Source organism: Triticum dicoccoides, chromosome 5B, assembly GCF_002162155.2.
Source record: "Triticum dicoccoides isolate Atlit2015 ecotype Zavitan chromosome 5B, WEW_v2.0, whole genome shotgun sequence".
Taxonomy (NCBI): Eukaryota; Viridiplantae; Streptophyta; class Magnoliopsida; order Poales; family Poaceae; genus Triticum; species Triticum dicoccoides.
The window spans coordinates 309,800,579-309,811,082 of record NC_041389.1 but is presented as its reverse complement, the minus strand read 5'-3'; the positions used below and the strand labels follow the sequence as shown (position 1 = coordinate 309,811,082).

The 10,504-nt window shown below is 43.0% G+C and overlaps 1 protein-coding gene across 1 annotated transcript; it reads left to right on the top strand.

Annotated features, from left to right (window-relative positions):
* Positions 1–5,508: 5,508 nt before the first annotated feature.
* On the top strand, positions 5,509–7,529 carry LOC119309448. Its single transcript, XM_037585446.1, has 5 exons — positions 5,509–5,547; positions 5,741–5,919; positions 6,019–6,081; positions 6,497–6,579; positions 6,721–7,529. Exons 1-5 carry the CDS (start codon positions 5,509–5,511, stop codon positions 6,846–6,848), a joined length of 492 nt encoding a protein of 163 aa, XP_037441343.1. The 3' UTR covers positions 6,849–7,529.
* The last annotated feature ends 2,975 nt before the right edge of the window (positions 7,530–10,504 follow it).

The window sequence follows — 10,504 nt, the reverse complement described above, 5'->3', positions numbered from 1 at the left end:
GGGAAATAAATATGCATGAGACAAATGCAAGAGCAAGGAGAAACACTAGAGAACTTCATCTAGAATTGGTCGGCGACAAAGTCACCTATGTTAAAGTATATTGACTTCGGAGTCAAGTGAAGACACTTGATCATAGGTCATACTCATCGTTTAAGCTCAAAATGGGGTTGCCATTTTTCGTTCAAGAACATTGATGTATTCACATCTTGTTGAGCTACTTTGACCCATGTCCTGGGGTAAAGCTTCTCTAAGATGTAATAACATACCTTGGGTGGTGGTGTTGATCTTGATCATGTAGTTGAACTTGTGTGGGATGCTCAAGGTTGATGTAGTTCATTGGGAGCACCACTTGTAATTGAAGTTCATCTACCTACATGAATTAGTTTTGCAAGGAATAGCACTTGTGTATCCAAAATGACAATCATGAAATTTGATATAGGAATTTGTCAAAGGATATTTTTGAAGGGTTTCATGCTTCCTTGTCTTCAACCACCAAAATGTAGAGACTTGGTGATGTAGAGACTGCTCAAGATGTGAGTGAGTTACAATCTCATAGATTTAGATCCATCCAAGTATCTACAAGTTTGAAGATGTGAGTGGGTTAGATGACATGCAAGGGTGCAAATATATCCAAGATATGTGATTATCATTATAAGAGAAATATCAAGGATTAGTCATAGGCTCATGTCTTGCATGTATCCAAATGGAGTTCCTACTCCAAGTTTGAAGCATCAATGATGTTCAATTCTCCTCTCAACCTGCAAAACACTTTCTCATCAAGTGGTTTAGTGAATATATCCGCCAATTGCTTGTTGGTACGAACATGCTTAAGGTTGATATCACCCTTAGCAACATGATCTCGAATTAAATGATAACGAACTTCAATATGCTTAGTTCGAGAATGTTGCATGGGATTGTGAGCAATCTTAATAGCACTTTCATTGTCACAAAGCAATGGAACATGTTTCACATATATCCCATAATATTTAAGAGTCTGGGTCATCCAAAGTAATTGAGCACAACATGAACCAGCGACAATGTATTCCGCTTCGGCGGTGGATAAGGATACCGAGTTTTGTTTCTTGGAGGACCAAGACACAAGAGATCTACCAAGAAATTGACAAGTTCCTGAAGTGGACTTTCTATCAACCTTGTCACTGGCATAGTCAGAATCGGAGTAGCCAACAAGATCAAAATAATACCTCTTAGGATACCAAATGCCAAAATTTGGTGTATGTATTAAGTATCTCACTATCCTTTTCACAGCCTTAAGATGACATTCTTTGGGGGCTGCTTGATATCGAGCACACATGCACACACTTAGCATGATATCGGGACAAGAGGCACATAGATATAATAATGAACCAATCATAGAGCGGTAAACTTTTTGATCAACAGGTTCACCATCTTTAGTCAAGTCAAGATGTCCACTAGTAGGCATGGGTGTACTCATACCTTTGCACTCTTGCATATTGAACTTCATGAACAAGTCCTTGGTGTACTTCGTTTGAGAGAAAAAGGTACCTTCCTTAGTTTGCTTGATTTGCAAACCAAGAAAGAACTTGAGTTCACTCATCATAGACATCTCAAACTTCTCCGACACAAGCTTTCCAAACTTCTCACTAAAATGAGGGTTAGTTGATCCAAATATAATATCATCAACATAAATTTGGCACACAAATAATTCTCCATTAACCCTTTTAGTGAAAAGAGTAGAATCAATTTTTCTAATCTCAAAGCCTTTTTCAATAAGGAACTTGGTCAAGCATTTATACCACGCTCTAGGAGCTTGTTTAAGACCATAACGGGCTTTGTAAAGTTTGTAAACATGATTGGGTTTCTTAGGATTAACAAAGCCGGGAGGTTGTTTAACGTAAACTTCCTCCTCAATTTCACCATTTAGAAAGGCACTTTTAATGTCCATTTGATATAATGTGATATCATGGTGATTAGCATAGGCAAGTAAGATGCGAATGGACTCAAGTCTAGCAACGGGGGCATATGTCTCACCATAGTCCATACCTTCGACTTGAGTGTAGCCTTGGGCGACGAGATGTGCTTTGTTGCGAACCACTTGTCCATCCTCATCTTGATTGTTGTGAAACACCCATTTGGTACCAATGATGTTGTGGTTGTTGCCGGGCTTTTCGACCAATGTCCACACTTGGTTTCTCTCAAAGTTGTGCAGCTCTTCATGCATAACATTTATCCAATCCGGGTCTTCCAATGCTTCTTCAACCTTCATGGGTTCAATGCTAGAGATGAATGAATTATGTTCACAAAAATTAGCCAAACAAGATTTAGAGCAAGTGATTCTCCCAATTTGGATATGATTGTAGATTTGCTTAACGGGATGGTATTTGGTGACTCTGCTCAAAATTGTGAGAGCTTTTGTTTTGGTTGGGGTGGAACATCTTCTTCATCATCTCGTTCTTCTTCTTGGACTTCTTCATTGTTGACGTTGTCATTCTCTTGTCGTGGTGGAGAAGGAGGTTGATGAGGTTCATCTTGGTGCACTTCTTGTTTTCTTCATCTTGGTGTGTCCCACTTGTGGATGCTTCCATATCAACTCTTAGTTCACCTTGTCGTGAGGTAGAAGCTTCAACTTGGACAGACGAGGTACTCTCCTTCACCTCTATTGGATGAATCTTGCCAATAGACAAGTCTTGGATTGCTTCCGAAGGGTCTTTGTCACCTACATCAATTGGCAATTGCTCTACTTGCGAGCCGTTAGATTCATTAAACTTCACATCTACCATCTCTTCAACCTTTTGGGTGAAATTGTTGTAGACACGGTAAGTGTGAGAGTTTGAGCCATAACCAAGTAGGAAACCTTCGTGAGATTTGGGAGCAAATTTAGAATGGCGATGCTTATCAAGAATGTAGCACTTTGAGCTGAATACTCGAAAGTATCCAACTTGGGGTTTGTTACCGGTGAGGAGCTCGTATGATGTCTTGCCGAGTAGCTTGTGAAGATACACGTGATTTGTTGCATGACAAGCTGTCTCAACCGCTTCCGCCCCAAAGTGTTTTGACGTCTTGTATTCATCGAGCATCGTTCTTGCCATTTCGATGAGCGTCCGGTTCTTCCTCTCAACAACTCCATTTTGTTGAGGTGTGTACGTAGCCAAGAACTCATGTGAGACCCCTTCTTCGTCAAGAAAGGTGTCCACATTGGCGTTCTTGAACTCCATTTCATTGTCGCTGCGAACCTTCTTGATCTTCACTTCAAATTGATTTTGGGCCTTCCTAACAAAGTTCTTGAAGATCTTTTGGACCTACGATTTATCATCGAGAAAGAACACCCACGTAAATCTTGAAAGATCATCAACTATAACTAGACCAAATGAGTTTCCACTGAGACTTTTGTAGGCGTTTGGGACCAAAGAGATCCATGTGAAGTAGCTCGAGCGGTCTTCTCGTGGTCATGATGTTCTTCACGGGGTGGCTTCCTCCAACCTGTTTTCCTGCTTGGCAAGCGCTGCAAAGTCTTTCCTTATCAAATATGACATCTTTAACACCAATGATATGATCACCTTTAATAAGCTTGTCAAGGTTTCTCGTGCCCACATGACCTAATCGTCTATGCCACAACCAGCCTTTGAAAGATTTAGCTATTAAGAAAGTTCTAGGTTGAGCCTTTTTTTAGTGAAATCAACAATGTATAGATCACCTCTACGTATGCCGGTAAAGACCATTTTATGATTATCTCTACGAAACACTTGGCAATCCACTTTAGTAAATAGGACATTGAAACCAAAGTCAGCTAGTCTAGATACAGAAAGCAGATTATAGCCAAGAGATTCAACGAGCATAACATTTTGTATGGAGCTATCATGTGAGATGGCCACCTTACCGAGGCCAACCACCTTACCCTTTGAGTTATCACCAAAAGTGACATACTTTTGAAGGCCGTCGTTTTCAGCAAGCTCATGAAACATGTCTTTATCTCCGGTCATGTGATCGGTACATCCACTATCAAGGACCCATTCCTTTCCTCCTACCATGTAGCCGCGAAGATTTGCCATAAGACCAAAGTGTCTCATTGCATCATCAAGATCATAGTCACTATCCTCATACTCATCATAGTATCCATGTTCAACATCGTCATGTGGTGGATCAATTCCTAGAGAGGGTGATTCATTAGATAAATGATCATGACAATAATCATCTTTATGAAATCTAATGGCTTCGGCGATAATATTGCTAATGATTCCAACATCTCCTTTGGCATGCATAAGGTCACGAAGCTCAAATAGACAAACATCAAACTTAGGATCACTAGTACTCATTTTGTGCAAGGCAATAGACTTATGAAGAATCTCATCTAGATTTTGCAAGGAATAGTTTGGAAATCTTTCCTCAAGATATCTCCATATAGTATAAGCACAATCAAGAGTAGGCAAGTGACCAATCAATTTTCTAGGCAATCCTCTAATGATAAGATTGATAGTTCTAAGATTGCGAATCATGTCAAGATCCTCCTCATGGGTAGGATGCAAGGGATCAATAGGGCGATCACAAGGGGTGGTAATGTACTTGCTTAAATGACATTTATTGAAAATCTCAAGCATCTCATTTTTCCACTCATGAAAGTACTCTCCATTAATTATAGGCACTCTATGTCTAAGACTCCCCAACATAGACTCATCCATCTTCCTCCAATTTTAACATATAATGAGGCTAGCCAACTCGTTTCCACGGTTGTCTCTCGATTTGCTTCAATTTTGGTCGTTGGATGTTGGTCAAATAGAAGTTTTCTTTGTTGGTTGACGTTGGATCTTCGGCTGTTCTTGTTTTGACCGTGGGGTGAGTTCATGCAGTCCATGATCTGTGGGCTCGGCCTCTCATCGGAGTGGCTGGGTGAGCCTTTTTCGGGTGTTGGGCGACCGATCCTACCGCACGCATGCACGATCGTCACGGGCGGGCATGCGTTGTGGGCGTTGCGTGTTTCCCGGTTGCCCCGTTTGTGGTTCCCGCTCACCCGCTATAGGTGGGCCTGCTTTCTCCTTGGTCCCGCGTGTCAGTATCGTGGCTGTGGTTTTTTGTGTGCGAGCGGCCTCCCGCGTCTGGATCGGCTCGTGATTCTGCTGACCCTGGCTCAAGTATGGGATTCTGCTAACCGTGGCGCGCGTATGGAGCAGCCGCCATTGCCATGCCGCGTCGCTTCGTGATACTGGTCAAACTGTTTTTTTCCTGCGGGTCGCTTGTTACCATTCACTGGCGTGTTCCTCACTGTCCGGTGGATCACTTAGCCGTTGCCTCTTGGGTCCCGCTTCCCTTGACCCCGCTCGTCATTGGGAATCAACTTTTTATTTTCCCTGTGTTCGCTTTGACCCGTCGCCCATCTCTGCGCCCTTTGTTCGAGTAGGTGGTTTCTCTGTTTGGGTTGGTGCTCGATTGGGTTTGCTCGTCCGCATGTTTGTTGCGGCCATGCTACTGACTGTGGGCACCACACCGGGATGGGCCCACTGGTCTGTGACTCGCCTGCGTGGCTTGCTGGGTGCCATGCTGCTGTACCCGACGCACGACTGGGGCGCGGTGGATGTGCGTGTGTCACTTCGTGGGGCCGCTGCCGCGTCGCGTACGCCTGCCATGGCCAGGCAGCTGCGTGCCCTATGCATGTTCGCCGCTCTTGCTGACGGTGGGCTCTGGCCCCACGCATGCCGCATGTTGGTGTTTGCTTCGTGGGTTCCAATGCTGCTCTGTGTGAGTTTGGTGTGCCGTTGCGGTGGGCAAGGGCCTCCTTTTCTCCTCAATTTCCTCCATTTCTTCTTCTCCTGCTTCTCATTCTGTGCACGCTCGCTTCACCCACTCGCTGCACGCTCTCTTCGTCGCCTCGCTCCGTTTTGTTCGAACGCCCTATCCTCCGGCTCTGCACCATGGCCACCCGTTCCTCCATTGGTGCTGTTGGTTGAGGTTCTTTCTATTCTGCTCCTCCGGTTCTTTCCTGCCGTTGTTTGTTGTTTCTACGATTTGCTGAGCTGGTCTATTTCCATTTGCTCCCTTCGTGCGCAGCTTCCTTGGATTTTGCGTTGGCTCCTTCGTAGGAGTGTGGCTTGTTCTGTCCTTGCTGTCCAGGTTAGTGCGCGCTTTCTCTGCTTCTCTATGGGTGCATGACTGTTAGGTGTTTGATGAAATGCGCGAGGATTGCTCGATGAATGTTGTCGTGTGTTTTCATCTTGTGTTAGTTGTGCATGGTTCGCGGTGTTAGTTACTGCGGCTTGTATGAGGATATGATGATGCTGATGCTTTTGTTTCCATCGTTGCGCCTATTTTGGAATACCATTGCAACACAGTGTGCTTTCAGTGCTCGTTGCTTTCTCCTGTCTTCTGATCTCTTATGTAGTACTAATGATCTTTATGGACTGGTTATTTGACGATGGCGTGTGATCTTTTATCTTTCGGTACAATTGGTTTATTTTTTTATAGTTCCTATATAGTTGCATTTGCATGTCGTTGTTCTGTTCTGATTATTTCCCTTTCTATTTTACAGGTTGTTCCATCTTGCTGATTTGGTGCAGAATCTCCGTTTAGCTCATCGTCGCGTCTTCATTCTGCTCGTTGGGTCGCGTCAAGGTTTGCTGTTTTGATCTCTTCCTGTCTTGCTGCTCTACTTTCTGTGTGTGCTTTCATGTTCTATAGACTCCTAATCATTTGTTCCGGACATGGCTGGGTGTCGTGTACTTTATTATATATTTCGTTCTTGCATGCCAGCAGGATGTGTGCGTTTTTTTGGGTTGTTATTCCTATTTTGGAGGCTATGGTGGCCGAGTGCGCTTTGCCATCCCTTTTGCACCTGTGTGAGGTTGCAGAAGATGGCTCTGTCCTTGCTGGGTGGAGCTTGAGCTTCCTGGGGATGGTTCTGGTGGAGTGCCTCGGTGAGAGTTTTTTGGAGCTCGACCTGGTGTGGGTTCATGAATGCTTTCCTGTAACTAAATGCTTCTTATTAAGCATGCTATAAAACTAGAGTCTTTGACTGCTCGAGTGGCTGTGTCAACGCAAGATAAAACTAAAAATCCCCTATATTATGAAGTGAACCCTACCTTATTATATGTGTGTATATTGTTCAGTTATTGCTTGCTCTCCGCGGGATCAGTTATTGTTTGCTCTTCTATGTGTGATAATACTGCTTTGTAACATGCAGTCGTTTTTCTCTTTTTGGATTGCCCATTTTTTGTTTCCTTTTTGAAGTTTTATTCCCTCTGCTAACCGTCTTATTTTTTGATACCAGTGTGGCCTCTGGGCTGCTTGTGTCTCCTTGGCCCATTTATTCGTGATGCAAGGAAATGGCCTCTGTGTTGTCCCCTCCTGCAGCAGTTAGATCTAGCCCCTTGGCTGAAACCTGATACCATTGTACAGCAGTGCAAGTGTCTTGCCTGATGGTCTTTAAAAAATTCTTATACATGAATGGCTGGACTGATTTTTTCAACATAATAAGTACTTGTTTTCTATAGTTGGTAGCATATATATAGCTTACGGAGATCTCATGTAATAGAAACAGACATCTAAGTTGAAACTTGGGGATCATCTCATAGCCTCATGTTCACTTCTCCCCCTTTTATTTGGTGCACGGGTAATTTTGTTCACCATACTTGATTCTGATGTTTAAGTTGTCATACATGCTTGCCCATGAACAAGTCCATTGATACATGGATTTTTTTTTCAAAGAACACATGGTGTTAGTGGGTATCTATGCCATCTACGAACATGATTTCAAATGGGTCTCTACAAACATGGTAGCATGTATTTTGTACTATCAAATTGAAATGTGTATACATATATATATATATATATATATATATATATATATATATCATTGTAGACAACAATCCACCATGTTTCCTATTCAAGGGGATTAAACCATGGATATTTTTTTTTCATCGCGCACATGGATTTAGCGTGCCTCTGCGCCATTTGGCGCAATAGGTCCACTAGTGGTGTTTAAACCAAAGCAATGGAGACCAAAGCTCTGATACCAACTGAAAGTATCGAGAAGAGGTGTCTAGAGGGGGGTGAATAGACCCTCAACTCACAAAGTTGGCAGTTTTTCAAGTTGAGGTGGAGTTTAAGCACACGTTTAACCATTCACAATACATATCAAGCAAGCATGCAAAGAGTATACGGGCAGCGGAAAGTAAAGCATGCAACTTGCAACAAAGTAAAGGGATGAGATTGGAGTGTGCAAACGCAATTGGAGACATGGAGATTTTTGGCGTGGTTCTGATAGGTGGTGCTATCGTACATCCACGTTGATGGAGACTTCAACCACGAAGGGTAACGGTTGCGCGAGTCCACGGAGGGCTCCACCCACGAAGGGTCCACGAAGAAGCAACCTTGTCTATCCCACCATGGCCATCGCCCACGAAGGACTTGCCTCCCTAGGGTAGATCTTCACGAAGTAGGCGATCTCCTTGCCCGTTCAAACTCCTTGGTTCAACTCCACAATCTTGGCGGAGGCTCCCAAGTGACACCTAACCAATCTAGGAGACACCACTCGCCAAAAGGTAATGGATGGTGTGTTGTTGATGAACTCCTTGCTCTTGTGCTTCAAATGATAGTATCCCCAACACTCAACTCTCTCTCTCATAGGATTGGATTTGGTGGAAAGATGACTTGAGTGGAAAGCAACTTAGGGAAGTCTAGAGATCAAGATTCATAAGGTTGGATTGGAATATCTTGGCCTCAACACATGAGTAGGTGGTTCTCTCTCAGAAAATGAATGCTGGAAGTGTAGGCATGTTCTGATGGCTTCCTTCACGAATGAGGAGTGGGTGGAGGGGTATATATAGCCTCCACACAAAATCTAGCCGTTACACACAATTTACCAAACTCGGTGGGACCGAATCATAAAACTCGGCCGGACCGATTTAGTTCATAATGTGACCGTTAGGCATTTTGGTGGGACCGATGTGCAAGGGTTATGGTAGAACCTCATCTCGGTTTGACCGATTAGACAAAGTTGATGGGACCGATTTGGTAATAAGAAAAACAGAGAGTTGGTTAGGCAAACTCGGTGTGACCGATTACATCTTCTCGGTGAGACCGAAAATATTGCAATAGACAACAGGGAGTTTGCAAGCCTATCTCGGTGAGACCGAGATCCCATCGGCGAGACCGAATTGATTAGGGTTTCTGGTAGTGGCTATGTCAAATGAACTGATAAAAAAGTTATTTTTTGATGTGCAATGCTACCTAACATAATGTTGATCATGTATCTAATCATGGCATGAATATTAAGACACGAGTGATTCAAAGCAATAGTCTATCATTTGACATAAAAAATAATACTTAGGGCATCCCAACTAACAATCATGTCTTTCAAAATATCAATGCTTCAGAACATTATCCCTACAAAATCATATAGTCTTGTATGCTCCCTTTTCTTAACACAAGGTACCCCTCATGCCTATCCCGGTGTCAACCAAGCAATTGTTTCATACTTTAGTATTCTCAAACTTTTTCAACTCTCACGCAATACATGAGCGTGAGCCATGGATATAGCATTATGGGTGGAATAGAATATGATGGTGGAGGTTATGTGGAGAAGACAAAAAGGGAGAAAGTCTCACATCGACGCGGCTAATGAACATGCTATGGAGATGCCCATCAATTGATGTCAATGCGAGGAGTAGGGACTGCCATGCAACAGATGCACTAGAGCTATAAGTGTATGAAAGCTCAAACTGAAAACTAAGTGGGTGTGCATCCAACTTGCTTGCTCATGAAGACCTAGGGCATTTGAGGAAGCCCATCGTTGGAATATACAAGCCAAGTTCTATAATGAAAATTCCCACTAGTATATGAAAGTGACAACAAAGGAGACTCTCTATATGAATAACATGGTGCTACTTTGAAGCACAAGTGTGGTAAAAGGATAGTAACATTGCCCCTTTTCTTTTTTCTTTTTCTTTTTGAATGGGCTTCTATGGCCCCCTTTTTTTATTTAGGCTTCTTTGGCCTTTCTTTTTTTTCATGGGGCAATGCTCTAAAATGATGATCATCACACTTTTATTTACTTACAACTCGATACTGGAACAAAGATATGACTCTATATGAATGCCTCCGGCGGTGTACCAGGATGTGCAACGATCTAGCATAGCAATGACATCAAACGGACAAGCCATGAAAACATCATGCTAGCTATCTTACGATAATGCAAGGCAATATGACAATGAATGCTCAAGTCATGTATTGATGATGATGGAAGTTGCATGGAAATATATCTCGGAATGGCTATGGAAATGCCATGATAGGTAGGTATGGTGGCTGTTTTGAGGAAGATATAAGGAGGCTTATGTGTGATAGAGCGTATCGTATCACGGGGTCTAGATGCACCGGCAAAGTTTGCACCAAGGGCAATGCACGGTACCGAAAGAGGCTAGCAATGATGGAAGGGTGAGAGTGCGTATAATCCATGGACTCAACATTAGTCATAAAGAACTCACATACTTATTGCAAAAATTTATTAGCCCTCGAAACAAAGTACTAACACATGCTCCTA